The 14,454-nt window shown below is 41.7% G+C and overlaps 3 protein-coding genes across 3 annotated transcripts; 1 reads left to right on the forward strand and 2 right to left on the reverse strand.

Annotated features, from left to right (window-relative positions):
* Positions 1 to 146: 146 nt before the first annotated feature.
* Positions 147 to 8,203, forward strand: dnaja2b (DnaJ heat shock protein family (Hsp40) member A2b). Its single transcript, XM_042410691.1, has 9 exons — positions 147 to 684; positions 1,940 to 1,999; positions 2,423 to 2,649; positions 2,738 to 2,818; positions 2,973 to 3,106; positions 3,228 to 3,424; positions 3,589 to 3,733; positions 6,312 to 6,439; positions 6,540 to 8,203. Exons 1-9 carry the CDS (start codon positions 607 to 609, stop codon positions 6,726 to 6,728), a joined length of 1,239 nt encoding a protein of 412 aa, XP_042266625.1. The 5' UTR covers positions 147 to 606; the 3' UTR covers positions 6,729 to 8,203.
* Positions 7,840 to 12,464, reverse strand: LOC121897345. Its single transcript, XM_042411756.1, has 13 exons — positions 12,271 to 12,464; positions 11,835 to 11,942; positions 11,435 to 11,554; positions 11,229 to 11,331; positions 10,946 to 11,066; positions 10,585 to 10,859; positions 10,178 to 10,496; positions 9,679 to 10,097; positions 9,324 to 9,566; positions 9,020 to 9,196; positions 8,819 to 8,923; positions 8,650 to 8,741; positions 7,840 to 8,558 (listed from the first exon to the last, which is right to left on the reverse strand). The coding sequence occupies exons 1-13, from the start codon at positions 12,462 to 12,464 to the stop codon at positions 8,483 to 8,485; spliced, it is 2,352 nt and encodes a 783-aa protein (XP_042267690.1). The 3' UTR covers positions 7,840 to 8,482.
* Positions 12,465 to 12,533: 69 nt separating this feature from the next.
* Positions 12,534 to 14,264, reverse strand: LOC121897346. Its single transcript, XM_042411757.1, has 6 exons — positions 14,256 to 14,264; positions 14,030 to 14,167; positions 13,824 to 13,916; positions 13,540 to 13,713; positions 13,364 to 13,452; positions 12,534 to 12,738 (listed from the first exon to the last, which is right to left on the reverse strand). Exons 1-6 carry the CDS (start codon positions 14,262 to 14,264, stop codon positions 12,534 to 12,536), a joined length of 708 nt encoding a protein of 235 aa, XP_042267691.1.
* Between the last annotated feature and the right edge of the window lie 190 nt (positions 14,265 to 14,454).

The raw sequence follows: 14,454 nt of genomic DNA on the forward strand, positions 1-14,454 counted from the left end.
TCTTGAGATAACAAGATAGTTAACTCGTGATCTCGAGATAATGGCATTTTTTAAAAAAATTGCAAACATAGCCGTTCTCGGCTTCCATACAAAATATTTCACTCCTCAAGGGAAAACTTTATTTTTCACACAGTGTTGAGTAGTTTACTTTAACGACCTTCCCTAATCTGTAAACTACCCTGTGTTATGTAGATAACGGCAGTTTCTAGTGAATATTTGGACAAACGCCGATTAAACATTTTCAGCGACATTTTTTCAGCTTTTATTGGGGAGTCTAAAATTTTATTTCAGCCATTTGAACTTAATTTATGGAACGTTTTGCGGGCATTATAACATAGCGCAACATTAATGGTTTCCATAACAACCACGCACTATTTTGTTTTTTCAATTGAGAAAATAAATGGCAAATTTACTGTAAATACATAAGCCCTCTGGCTAACTCTTACTATGGTTGCTGTTTTTGGGCATGTACTTCCGAGTGGGTGTTTATGTGTGTCGTAGTATCTGGCAGCCGCGGACGGTCCCTGCCGGTGGATCCTGCGTCGGCCCCTCTCTCAGCTGAACCTCCGCAGAAGCTCTTTCTGTGGCAGCCGGCCGGTTAGCATCATGTCGAGCGTCGTGGATACTAAGCTGTACGACATCCTCGGAGTTTCCCCATCTGCCTCTGAAAATGAACTTAAGAAGGTAAGCAAATGCAGAAACAAAAGAGAAATTTGATAAGAGTGAGAACATAATAAAATAGGAAGAGAGGTACTGAAATATGGCCTAGAAACAAGCGAATCAAGATGCTCATCAGCAGCAGCTTGTGAGTTTGCTATCCTAGCCACAAAACTAAGCTAGATAACTGCTTGCATTGCGCTTTGTAAGGCAATCGAGTTATACATCGGTGTTGGTGAAATAATTGAGAATGTATTTATTTTTTTCATCGTTCCTACGTGTATTGGAAAGATAAGAGTTAGCCTGTTTGGAAATGGAAACCCAGAATTACTCCGGTGACCACGAGTGTGCTAGTTACGTTAGCTTGCCGGCTACTAGACGATAACGCTACCTAGCTAAATTCCAGCAAATAGCCCCCGCCAAGTCAGTCAGCAACGAAGCAAATAATGTTAGCTTATCAGCTCACTTACAAAAATATGCTAAGAAAACAAATCTGCCTTTGTGTTCACAACGTTTATGTGGCATGTGGTGACGCTAAATTTGGCGTGAATCACGACGTATTTATTTACATTATATGTTTATGGATAAACTTGGGTGTTTTTTTTACTTAAATGACAAACGTTAGCTAACGTTAATACCACTCGTCGTATTGCTAACGTTACGGTAGCTATACGTTGCTAAAATTCACGTCGCTGTATACTCAGAACTCGATTCAAACATCTCACACCGTTAATTACGAATTGTATATAAACAGCAAATCAACGTCAACCTTGCCAAACGTGACTTGAGTCATTTTACCAAATGCTTATGACCTCTTGTGGGTTAATCTTATATTCAGTAAACTCAAATGAATCATATAACTCGATTAAGTCTGAACTATTTTTAAGATAGCTGTCATCTATCCCAGCTGTTTTCTCCTGGCAGAAAACATCAAGCGAGTAATGCGAATCAAATGTATGTCGACAATGTATGTCGAAATGAAGTGCCTTTAGTGTTATTTTGATGGATTCCGAATTTACCAGGAGATCGTGACAGTTGCTGGTTAAGCAGGAAAATTTTAAAAAGATGCATATTTTCGCATGAAGATTTTGTTGTCGTCTTCTTCACACATGAGTGATAAGTGTCTTGACATGTCAGAGGCTGCGATGCTCTCGCATGTTTTTTTTGACAGCAGGCCCACAAGTTTAGCCCTTAACTGGTAAGGAGAGGTAATGCGGTTATTGATACCTGAGCTCTAGGCTCTCATGCAGCTTTGTTTATGTTGATTTTTGGTTCATTACAGGCCTACCGTAAACTGGCCAAAGAATATCATCCTGACAAGAATCCTGATGCTGGAGACAAGGTATGATGCACCAAAGCATTTTCAATGGCAACAGCAGCAACACTGTAATTTACAATAAGAGCAACAGCAGCAGCACCACAGTTGCTCAACAGTTGGAACCAAGAAATTATGTCAACTTTATTTGTCATGATCACACACAGCCCAACTCTTTGAGGGTTAATAATAGGTACAGACCAGAGTTCAGAATATGAAACAGTGTTTCTCTAGAGATGAGTGCATCAGTTTTTGATTTATTTTACTGCTGCTTTGTGACTCAACCCTGGTTTTTACAAGACCTTGATACAAGAGACTTGACTGTCTGTATTTCTTTTTTTCTTTGTAATAGGTGACTCATGAAACACAAAACTAGTTGGCCCACATTGCTGTCATATATTAAATGATTTTTCATCCTATCCTGAGTGTTCTTGTTTTTCTTTTTTCCAGTTTAAAGAGATCAGTTTTGCATATGAGGTACTGACAAACCCAGAAAAGAAGGAGCTTTATGATCGCTATGGAGAACAGGGACTACGGGAGGGAGGAGGAGGAGGGCCTGGGATGGACGACATCTTCTCCCACATTTTTGGTGGAGGACTGTTTGGGTTCATGGGGGGACAGGGCAGAGGACGCAATGGAGGCAGGAGGAGAGGAGATGATATGGTACACCCTCTGAAGTAAGTATTGTACTTTAAAAGCGTTGGGGTTCTTTAGTGGGTGGTTAAAAAATGTTTTTGTGTCACTTATAACTCTTTTGTCACACAGAGTTTCTCTTGAAGACCTCTACAATGGCAAAACCACCAAACTACAGCTCAGTAAGAATGTGCTGTGTGCTGCCTGTAATGGGTGAGTCTGCTTTGAATGTTTAAGGATTGAAAACAGCCTAATAATCTATAGTTTTATAGGCCAGCCAGATGATGGGATGTAATTGCAGTGATTCTGTTGTGCATAAATAGAAATTCCTGCTAACAATGCTGACGCTTTACTGTTTGCCTTCTAGTCAGGGCGGTAAAGCCGGAGCCGTGCAGAAGTGTGTGGCATGCAGAGGACGAGGTATGAGAATCATGATTAGACAGCTGGCCCCCGGGATGGTTCAACAGATGCAGTCAGTCTGTACAGACTGCAATGGAGAGGGTAATATGTCTGTCAACACCCACACACTGACTTTACTTTTTAAAAAAATGGATAGGTAGAATCACAAGCACAACAGTACTCTGACTGTGTCTAACCTGTGTGTGTGTGTGTGCTTGTTTAGGTGAAGTGATCAATGAGAAGGACCGCTGTAAAAAGTGTGAGGGTCATAAGGTGTGTAAGGAAACTAAGCTTCTGGAGGTGCATGTGGACAAAGGCATGAGACACGGACAGAAGATCACATTCTCTGGGGAAGCTGACCAAGCACCAGGCGTTGAACCAGGAGATATCGTCCTGGTGCTACAAGAGAAAGAACATGAGGTACCTCACCTGTCTGCCCTGGATTCTGATATTGATTTGTTAGGCTGTGTTTATTAACAGGGCTACAATAGAAAAGCTGTTATTTAAGGAAGCATTCTACATTTATTTGATGAACAACAATTGTGAACCTTGGCAACAAATTTTTGGATTTTTATCTAAATCAGGAATTCCGCCGTGATGGCAGTGACCTTCACATGGTCCAACGTATTGGCCTGGTTGAGGCTTTGTGTGGCTTCCAGATGACTGTCACACACCTCGATGGACGTCAGCTGCTTGTCAAATACCCACCTGGCAAGGTCATAGAGCCAGGTAAACATGTCTTCATACCACATTCGCGAATTATCTATTTTTCATCACATTCCTGCTTTTTTGTTTTTGTTCTGATGGACATTTAGTGAACAAAAGCAGATTATTGTGTAGAAATATTTGTTGCTGAATTAATCACAGTGAGAAACAAACACAATGAGCCAATTGATGATACATTTTGGATGTGGCACTTTCTCCAGCTATTTTTACAGCTAACAAGCCATCATATTGTTCATAAGAATCTATAGTTCCCTAATGAAATTACTGAGGTGCCTGAAAGGCCACAGATATACTTGCTTGCTTTTAACTACATGTTCGCGTGATGGCTGCCTCATGTATCCTGCGTCCATTTAGAGTGTTGGTTGTGCATGTCCTCCGAAATTAACACTTCACATCTGCAAGATACAATACGCACACTGGGTTTTCCCTGGATTTTTTTGAGACAAAGGTGGAAAAGGCTAGAGAATGTGCTTGCCGTGGCATACACGATTTGTGCATGTACCTTAGAGTGTCGTGTGCTTAAGTGGAAAATTGATTTGACAGATGAAAGTGTCCATAGGGATTTAAATTTTATACCAAGATGGAAAATGAAGGTTGTGACAAATGATGGTGTCTATTTTGTAAGACTGGGACGTTATACTTATCTCCCAATTCGATACTATCGCGACTATCGATTCTTGATTCAAAACCAAATTCTCAATTGAATAGAAAAGGGGGCACTATTGTCAGTCTCTTGCTTCAGTATATTGTGTGCCAAACCTTTCACTGGTGTCATTATTCTGCTGAAAAACAATAAGAAACATGACTGGCAGATAAGATAAATGGACCGCAGCCTTTTTATTTCGAAAAGTTAACTGCATTAACTAATGAATTAATTCATTTGAAAGCATCTTACAGTCTACTGCCTGTATGAGGGGGAGGCGGAGTGCCCTGCTGTGTTGTTATTAACATCATGTCTCCGGCAGTGGAGAGCAGCCTTTCTGCTGCACTGTAAGCTCCGGGGAAAGACATTGCTGTCCAAGACGCTGAGCAAGCACAGGGTTTTTGAGGTGAAACAGACTGAGAACAGAGTTATTTTCTTCACTTCACAGTTAGTCCAAGTTGTTAAATGTTGCAGTGTGTGTTGGTCAGCCGGTCTCGTCTGTTACTACTGGAATTCGCTGCTCCGCTAATGTTAGTCTCTGAATGACGGCGTAGAAAGTTCACAATATACTTCATGTTCATCTCGCAAAGGTAATTATTGGGTCAATAAATCAAATCATGCTTGCAACCGCTGCCTTTTTTGAAGATGAACTACAAGATAACTCTAGTGTGTGCGTGCTGTAGACTGTCCGGTTGCTGCGCTGCCCTCACAGTTGAGTTCCACCTTTTTTGGTCCGTCAACATGACATGCCAGTATTTTCAACAAAGATGGCGGCCAGTAATACAAAGGCGGTCCACCTTTGAGTTAGATAGGCAGGGAAAACGCTGTGCACATGAATGGCAGTATGGGGATGTGATGGTGATAGCAAACTGCTCTGCTGAACTGACTGGCTCACTGTGTATGTTGTGTTGTGTAACAGTGGGCTATTCTGATGGAGAAAATCATCAAACGTCCTGGTGGACATTTGAAAATACTGGTGCTGTTTCTCATCATCAATTTCTCACATTGGCAGAATGAGAGAAACATTCATGTACTTTTTATTTAACAAGACCAACACACTACTTCAGTCAACACAATATAGTGCAATTCTACAGAGTTTACAGTCAGTGAGTATTGAGTGACCAGATAAAAATAGTACAAGTGCTTTCTTTAGTGCAGAGGGTGTTGTGCAGAGACAATACGCATCATGTGGACAGGAGTGTGTTATTACCTTTTTAGTTAATCTGGTCAGCGATGGATTTATTTTAGCTAACAGACCATTAGCTAATAATTAGCACAACACACCTCTGAGTAGTCAGAGATCGATGTGAATAATTTAACTACAAAAACTAGCTTGGTGTAAGGTTTGGTGTTAGTCAGTGCTGAGTAATTTACTGTTGAAGACACTTACAGATTAGCTGGTGACGTTGCACTGACTCCTGCTGCTGCTGCTCCAGACTGGCGGCTAACGTTACTCCTCTCCATGCTGCAAGAAGCGCACTGCCCACACTGCAAAAACTATATATCTTCCATATCTTCCAATGCAGATTTATGAATATTACCAGTTTGTTGCATCCTTACTGTCAGAGTAGTCTGCAGTCAAATGTTAACTGGTAAAGTTAGTAAGCTGTATGACGTTGAGAAAGTACCGCAGCAGCTCCCGCCATATTTTTTGATTCAACTGAGGTTCACTAGTCTCTCACATGGCCAGATCTAGTTGCACGAAGAACCAAAGGTGGACCACGTGAGAGTAACGTTTCACATTCAACTTTTCACGTATCCATGGGAAAAGGCATATACTAAATCTTCAAATGAAGATCTATTTGAATCGGAAAACCCTGCTTATGTCACAGTATATAATACACAGCTTGTAAATTGCAGAAGCCAAGGCCACAAGGTCCTTATGTGTCTGCATGCCACATGTCTTTACACCCTTTTGTTGCTGTGTGTGTGTGTCAGGTTCTATTCGTATGGTGAAGGGAGAGGGAATGCCTCAATACAGAAACCCATTTGAGAAGGGAGACCTTTACCTCAAGTTTGACGTCCAGTTCCCTGAAAACAACTGGATTAGCCCTGAAAAGCTGAATGTGAGTTGCAGTTGTTGTTGTGATTTGCACATTTTAAACTCCAGTCTGCTCTAATGATTATGCTGTCATTGTGTATTTAATAATGATCAATTTCTTTCAGGAACTCGAGTGCTTGCTGCCTGCTCGTGCAGAGAATCCTGTTATCACAGCGGATGCGGAGGAAGTTGACTTGACAGATTTTGACCGGAGTCAAGGATCAGGAGGTGGAGCCAGGAGAGAGGCCTATAATGATAGTTCTGATGAGGAAGGGGGCCATCATGGCCCAGGGGTGCAGTGTGCACACCAATAGAAAGACTCATGCATAAAGACATGCGCACACATTAAAGCATAAATACATGAACATCCCTTGAGTCCCATTGCTAACACCATTCAAAACTTGACGCACATTTCTCTTCTTTCATGATACCCATGAAAAAGAGATACAAAACACAAATACAAATACACGTATATCCACCCTCCTCAGTTCCATGGTGCCCATAAGTCAGAGAGATGCTGGACTTGTGATGACCGTTTTGTGTTTTTGGACAGTAGTGCTCATTAAAGCCTCCAGCAAGAAGGTGGTCCCATTCTCAGAGGTTCACTGACAGAACTTGATGTGGACCTCCATGTTTTCATCCTAGGCTTTTACCTTTCACTGTGGGAAACACCAGTCTAGTGTATAAAATGCAAATATTGTTGACTATCTTGTATAAGGTGTAGTTTAGTCTGTCACACACAAGCGCATGCTGCTTTCTCGCTGAAGATCTTGCACATGTTGATCCTGGGTCCAGACACCACACCAGTTTAAATTTCATGTATTTCACAAATCGAAGTGCCCTGCTGACCTGATTACAGCCTGAAAAGTGTGTCATTTGCACAGCCTGCTGGGAACCGCACATGGTAATAATGCACCTCATCCTCAAAGGTGAACTCTCATGTTTTGAAAATGGGACTTGTGGGTTCTTTTTTTTTAGTTCCCAGCTGTCACATTGCTAGAATATTAAAACTCTGAGTATAGCACCTATCAGCCAGGCACAGTTTTTGTTTTTTTTTTTAGTTTGGAATTTAAGCTTTTTTGTCTTTGGTTTTAATGTTAGTGTGTTCGAGACCACATGACTTGAACCTAAGCTGTGTACTCTCCATTTGAGGACACACTCGTGTATTTTGTATGTATGTGTGTAACACAGTGGCTCAGTGTGTGAGAGCTGCTGTGGAATGTTCTGGCTTATTAGGATGATAGGTATTCCTGCTTTGTGTCGGACTGCAGTGTGAGTGGACACTATATAAGATCAGTTAAAGAGGAAACAACTGAATGTTTATTTGCTGATAATCTCTCCCATGTAGACAGTCTCCCCCTCGCCCCTCCCCCTCCACACAACTGGGCCGAGAGATCCCCCTCTCTTGCAGGAAAACTACTGGGCCCACACCCAACCCTCTGTATTATACATATCTCCCCATCATAGAGTTGTTAGCAAAGCTTTCGTCCTTTGACATGTTACAGTACTCACATCCTGTAAATACAACCCCAGTCCATAGGTGCAATCAAAGTCTACATCAGTGTCCTTCCTGTAGTCACAACATAATGACCAACAATGTCTATATAAGGAGAGATGATGGAACTTGTGTAGACTATTAACATGCACCTTTGCGACTCATTGTGTATGTAATTTAGGCCACGGGGATAATGTGTACACAAATAAAAGGGGTCATTGATAAATGATATTACTGTTGATGCTTATGTTTGTCAAGATGATAATTAAACTGTATAATAAACAGTCACCATAAGTTTGTTGAGATCTTTTTTTTCATATAAACAATCTGCATTTTGAGATATATTTATGTTCTATATGACATCAAACAGGAAGGCCACCACTCACAATATCTATAGCATTACACACAACAGCATGTTACCAATGATTGATACAGTTTGAATCATTAGAGAACCATATATTTGTTGTGCTACTTAGTGATGGGAAGTTTATTAGTGTCAGCAACCTTCATGAATATGGAAATAACTAAAAATTCCTCTTTTACTCGACAAGAATTTTAAGCAGCTCTAGTATCTCAGACCTCTCCGTCGTCTGTTTCTCTGCTGTGGAGGGTTACTGGACCCAGGAGTTCCTTGAATCCTGCAGTATTTCTTAAGAGTGAAAAAAAGAAAAAAAAAATAAAGTGGAGAAAATGATGGTAGACATTCATTTGTTGTCTAATTCAAATAAATAACCCCTCACCTGTCTCTTTTGGACTGCATGACATAAGAGCGCTCTCTTCTTAGCTGCTCCAGTCGCTCTCTGACAACTGTCTTCTGCTGGTTCTTGTCCTCCTGAAACACAAAAGTTAAAAGTGTGATAATACAAAACTTATCAGAGTGTTGCAGACAGATTCCCTCAACATGTTTACCTGTGGTAGATCATGTGTGAGGTGTCTTAGCCTGTCTGTGTGTTTAAGGCCAAGCAGATCTTCCTCTGCCTTCCTGTTCTGGATGATCGACAGACGTTCTTGAACCTAAGACAAACGAGATGTCAATGACAGATGTCTCCGCGCTCCTCAGCCTCTCACTTACAATGATCTGAGTAATCTTTCAGTGCCACTTTCTCTCACCCTCAGCAGTTGTCTCTCTCTGTCTCTCTGCTGCCTCTGTTCGACCTTTCTTTGCATGTCCACCAGGTTGCGCATCGTTCTCTCTCTCTCCATTGCTGACAGTGGTTCTCTTGCTCTCTCTCTCTCCATCAGTGTGGATTCCCTCATTGTCTTCCTCTCTGCGAGGCTACAGTCTGCCTTTAAAGCAGGAAACAGCTGCAGAATTATTTTTAAAATAGAGTAATGTGGAAGTGATGCGTCACTGGCGTCTTCATAAAGTAATGTTAAAAGCCCTGGCTGCACAAAGAAGTAACAGTACACTTACTGTGGCTTGCGAGGTATATTTCTGGTCCTCAGGGTGAGCAGGTTCAGGCCCTCCCAGATCCCACAGCTGTGACTCTGATGCAGTGGGACACATTTCCACCTCAACCACTTCTACCCCATTGGATGTCTCATTAGATGCTCCAGAACAGAGGTCATTGGCATGCTGTTTAATGTCAAGAGAGTCAACCAAGAGATGTGGTTGTACAACCTGCAGGGTCGGTATTGGCTTCTCCTCCAAGGTCAACTAATGAGTGAATGATAAAATATAAAAGGGAAGGAATCAGATGACACGGAATGACAGCAACACAGTGTTTTATGGTCTGCTATATGCTAATGCTGTACGCTGCTGAGAGTACCTGTTCTACTGCGCTGCACTGCTGAGACTGTTGGTCAGGGTGGCCTGTGGAACCAGACTGGAACAGAGTGGGTTTCAACTCTTCATCGTGGCTTTCTGCAGCAGTCTCCTCACACTGTGAGTGTTCAGCTGTGCTGCACATATCTCTGGTCTGCAGACTGCTCTCACCATCTTGGCTCTGTGCTGTGTCTCTGTCTGCAGCCTCTGTCTCGTAGTCAGTGTCATCCTCTGGTGGTTTGCTCCAAGCAAGGGCAATCAGTGAGCCCTGTTTCTCATAACTCTGGGGGCTCTTTGTTGCTCTGTCCTCTTCCTCATCCTTTGCTCCCCCCTTTGCAGCGAAGGGCTCGTGAGTATTACTTGTTGTATCTGACACACACAAGATCTCCAAGTAGGGCAGATCCTCCATTGTTGCTCCACAACCTGGGAGAAAGCAAAGTTTATTGTAATTGCAGTGGTGAGTATATGTTCATATACAGTATGTTTGCCTGCGTTTGCAATACCTGTGCAGACATCCTGTGTGTTAGTCCCATCTTCAGCTTGGACTCCATGTAGTTCTCTGTTGGCCCTTCTGACTGAAACAACAGTCAGAGCTCCAGGTGGCTTATCACTGATGTTTTGGGCCTCAATGGGCCCACTGCAGCAGGACTCAGCTGGGATTTGCTCTTTGCTACTGCTTTGTGCCTTGTTTGTATTAGGAATTAGTATAGAGCCTGAGGTAAAAGGGGCATCTGAGATTAGGAGTTGGAGCAGGTTGGTGTAATGCTTTGCTTGAAGTTCAGATTCATACTCATCTCGCAGAGCTTGGAGATGCTGTGTACTCTAACAGACACACATAATTATTTCTGAATTCTTGTGACTTATTATAGAATTTTGCCTTTGATTGGATGCTGTGGCTGTCTTGACTCACCTCGTTCATCAGCGCTGGCAGTAATGCAGAAGCTTGGACCTCCTGGAGCTCCAGCAGATGGGTCAAGAGGAGCAGAGCACAATCTTCCAGCTGGTGTTGGGACCATTCAGCCAGTGTGCTGCCTATGTGGGCCTGCATTTGGGGCTGGGGTTGTAGCTGAGGGTAAGTTTGCTCTAAGTGGATCTGAGTCTCACCATGTGTCTGCAGGCTGGCATGGATTTGTCTCAGCCTTTTTATACAGACGTCCCTTAAAGACGCCTGTTTATGGTCATCTCCTATGGCAAATAAGGAATATGGGATTTAGGGAAATAAAAGCAAACCAATTCTGAAAGCAGGTGAAAAAGAAGAAATATTGATTTACCCTCTTTTGAAGGCACAGTGCAGCCTGGCCACTGCAGATCCTCTATGGAGACCCCATGTACCAACTGGACCAGGTGCTGCCTCTCCTGCTCATGAGTCAGCACCAGCAACTGCAGCAGTGCCTGCTGGGAGAGGGCCAGAGTTTCTCTGCTGATAATACTACTGTAGTGTATGCTTTTTCACCTTGAGCATTACTGGAGAAAAATATGACCGCACAAAAGAACATAGTGTATACAATTCAAGAATAATGTAATGACATTATGCACTAATCAGATTTACAGTACCTGCTGTGGTGATACTGAGACAGAGTACTTCATTAGCTCTTCTTCTTCACCCTGTAGCCACAAAACAGCCTGCTCTGCTCTGCATGGACTGTTAACATGTGGCCTGAACAGATAGATGAGGTGCAGGGAGTATACAGCTGAGATTTTTATGTCCAGTGTTGTATATTGTACAATGTATATTGTTGTTTACATGTTTGTTGGCTCACCATGTCTCCCAGGATTGTCGGGCTGCCAGAAGAGCACTGTAGGACATTTTTGCTCTCTGCGCTCTAAGAGTTGCCAACCTGATGTGCAGACACATTAGTCTCAGGCTGTCCCTGTCCAGCCTGGAAGGGAAAAGAATAATGAATCAATTGGCTAAAGCGATATGGAAGCCCAGCAGTGTCCAATCTAGAATAAAAATGTATTTCCAAACAATTCCTATAATGTTAACCTGCTTTGGGTTCAAGATGAGCAAGATTATACAGTAGGTAAATAAGATTATAATAAGTTAAGTGGATCATCTAATATGACATGACCTTGATTTTTAAAGTGTAGACCTACAAGCAGCTTTAAACTGTTTAAAATTTGTGTGATCTGAACCTGATTCATGTCGAATGTAAATACCTCTCGCCTAGGACTGTCAGTGTGTCCCTTTCTTGTTGATGAGATGTGTATAATTCGTACAGGAGAGAAATGGCAGACCGGCACTGTTCCCTGGACTCAGGACAGGCCCTGCAGGAAAAAAAAAATATTATAGCATTTTGTTGGAGGCACATTAAGCTACAATTGCAGGTGGTTTGTAATATTAACTTGTACAGTACAGCATATCTATGTTTTTATAGATAATTGAAGGTGAGTTTCCTAGTTGGAATCGTAACATTGGTTGCTCAACATTACATAATATATTTTTACTGCTGTATAGTTAGTTTAGAAACCAAGAAATATTGTTGTAATGTATTTTGATTGTTGTTTTCTTGTCAGTTGAAGACATTTCCATATATTTAGTTTTCATTTTATTTTAAAAATTACAATAATAATAATCTTGGAGTGTGTGGGCTACCTGTATATCCTAAACGCTCCCGGCAGCTCAGCCAAACGGAGCATGTCACCTGATTCCAAAGCCTCCTCTGCAAGATCCTCCAGCCCCTCCTCTTCCTTGTGTCGTTGCCCTGGCAGCAGGGTCTCCCAGACATTCAGAGCCGTGGAATCACCAAAACAGTGAAAGAAAGAAAAAAATGCAGGAATGTGAAGCATCTGGACCAGATTCTATAATGCTGAGCAAGTTCTACTTGGTTACAAGATTGTTCTCAATGTGCTATTGTGTCAACAGTTCAGAGTAACTTTTTCCTTACTGTAGTGTTCCTGAAGCATTTCTGTATAAAGCAAGTGGGTCACCACATCATACTTCACTCCCACCAAGAGGAGGACATCTGACAGGGAGACAAAGCCCCAGGCTTGACCTCTGACCCCTGGGATTTGGCCATGCAAGGGAGAGGCCAGTATGCTTTGCACACCATCTGTCGCCAATCTAAGGAGATAAAGACATCAACATTATAATCATATTAAGCACGCATGCAAAAGAGATAAGATTTCAGTGTATAAGGGTTGGCTTTTTAGATTACATAAAGGTGTTAATTGTTTTGAGTGGTGAAAAAATATTCACACCCTCTAAAATACTACAATGTGAAAATAGTCTTTCATTCCAAACATTACATAAGTTAAGGAAGTATTAGCAGTAAAATGCAGTTAAGATATCAAAAGTAAAAGTACTAATTCTGAGAAATGGTCCCATTCAGGTGTTGAATCATTGCCTTAACACACATGCAGCATTTGAATGCTGTAGATGGACAATGTGGCTCCAATATACTGTTAAATTATAGTTTAAACTTCAGCAAGTCATCATATTTTGAGTTTATCATACTGTTCGTTTTTATCCTCAATTTGCAAGGTGACAATAAACTTAATCCTTCATACAGAATCATCACAGACTGTAGAGTAAAGTTGAATGGAGTAAAAAAAAAAAAAAGTGTCCCTCTGTATTGTGGTAGAATCAAAGTATCTAGTGTAACAAAATAGAAATATATAAGTGTCTTGACCTGGGAATTTTACTTTAGTAAGCTTTTGTGTCTGTTTCTTGAACTAAAGATGCTCACCTGGCCCAGCACTGCCTTGCTGCTTTCTTGAGCCTCTTCACACCTCTCAAACTGCAGTGCTGTGTTTTCCCTCCCGCCGGTCTCTCCCTCTGTGTGAGGAAAGGAAGGGCAAAATTATGATGAACAGAGAAATGGCCTTCCTGCAGGAGAAAATCTGCTGACTTTCAAGCACATACCTGTGAGTTGTCTGTGTCAAGGGTAGAGGATTGTGAGGATCCTAAATCTGAGTTGTAAGCTTTTTTGAAGGTATTAGAGTCTTTGCTTTGGTGCAGGCAATTCAGCACATGAGGACTGATGATTACTGGCTTGTCCATCGCATATAGAGGGTTGAGATTCCCCAAATTTAAAAGCTGGAGGTCCCAGTACAACTGAAGATGATAATATCATATATATACTGTATATATACATATATGTTACTGGGTTTCTCACAATTTACACATATAAGCATTTCATTAAGTACCTTTTCCTTCTTTTTCCTCTCCCTTTCCATTTCTAGGAGAACATCCAAAACATTTTCACCAACACAGGACCAGCTGTTATCAGTTCCTGCAATCTGAACAATACACAAGTACCGACAAATATTCTTTAAGGATAAATGAAAAAATAATCAAATGATAGCTGATTTCATGGTGACATTTGTTGTTTAAAATATATCTGAGTTGTTACCTTCTTCATGGCCACATGTGCTTCATCCCTGTTAGCGGGAACATGAAACACTTTGCGGAAGAGGAGACTCACGTCTTCAGTGGAAAACTCAGCTCCGACAGACATACCCAGAGACTGGTACAGACCAGCGATACAATCCTGAGGGAAAGAATCAGTACAGTATGTGTAACTTACACATACACATGGAAAACAAATGCAGCTCTCACCTAATGTCAAAACATCTTACCTGCTCCATGTTTTCACCACTGTGGGCTGATGAATTATACAGGCCATTACTATGGTAACAGCAGTCCTCTGGACAACAGCTGGATCAGGTTACCAAGCAACAAAAGTGACAGTGTATCTGTCAGAGGGAGACAGAGAAGAGTGATATCTGATACACGACCATGTGACACATTACACCTGTGTGAAAAGCATCCTGTAAC

The sequence above is a fragment of the Thunnus maccoyii genome, chromosome 5 (assembly GCF_910596095.1).
Source record: "Thunnus maccoyii chromosome 5, fThuMac1.1, whole genome shotgun sequence".
Lineage (NCBI taxonomy): Eukaryota > Metazoa > Chordata > Actinopteri > Scombriformes > Scombridae > Thunnus > Thunnus maccoyii.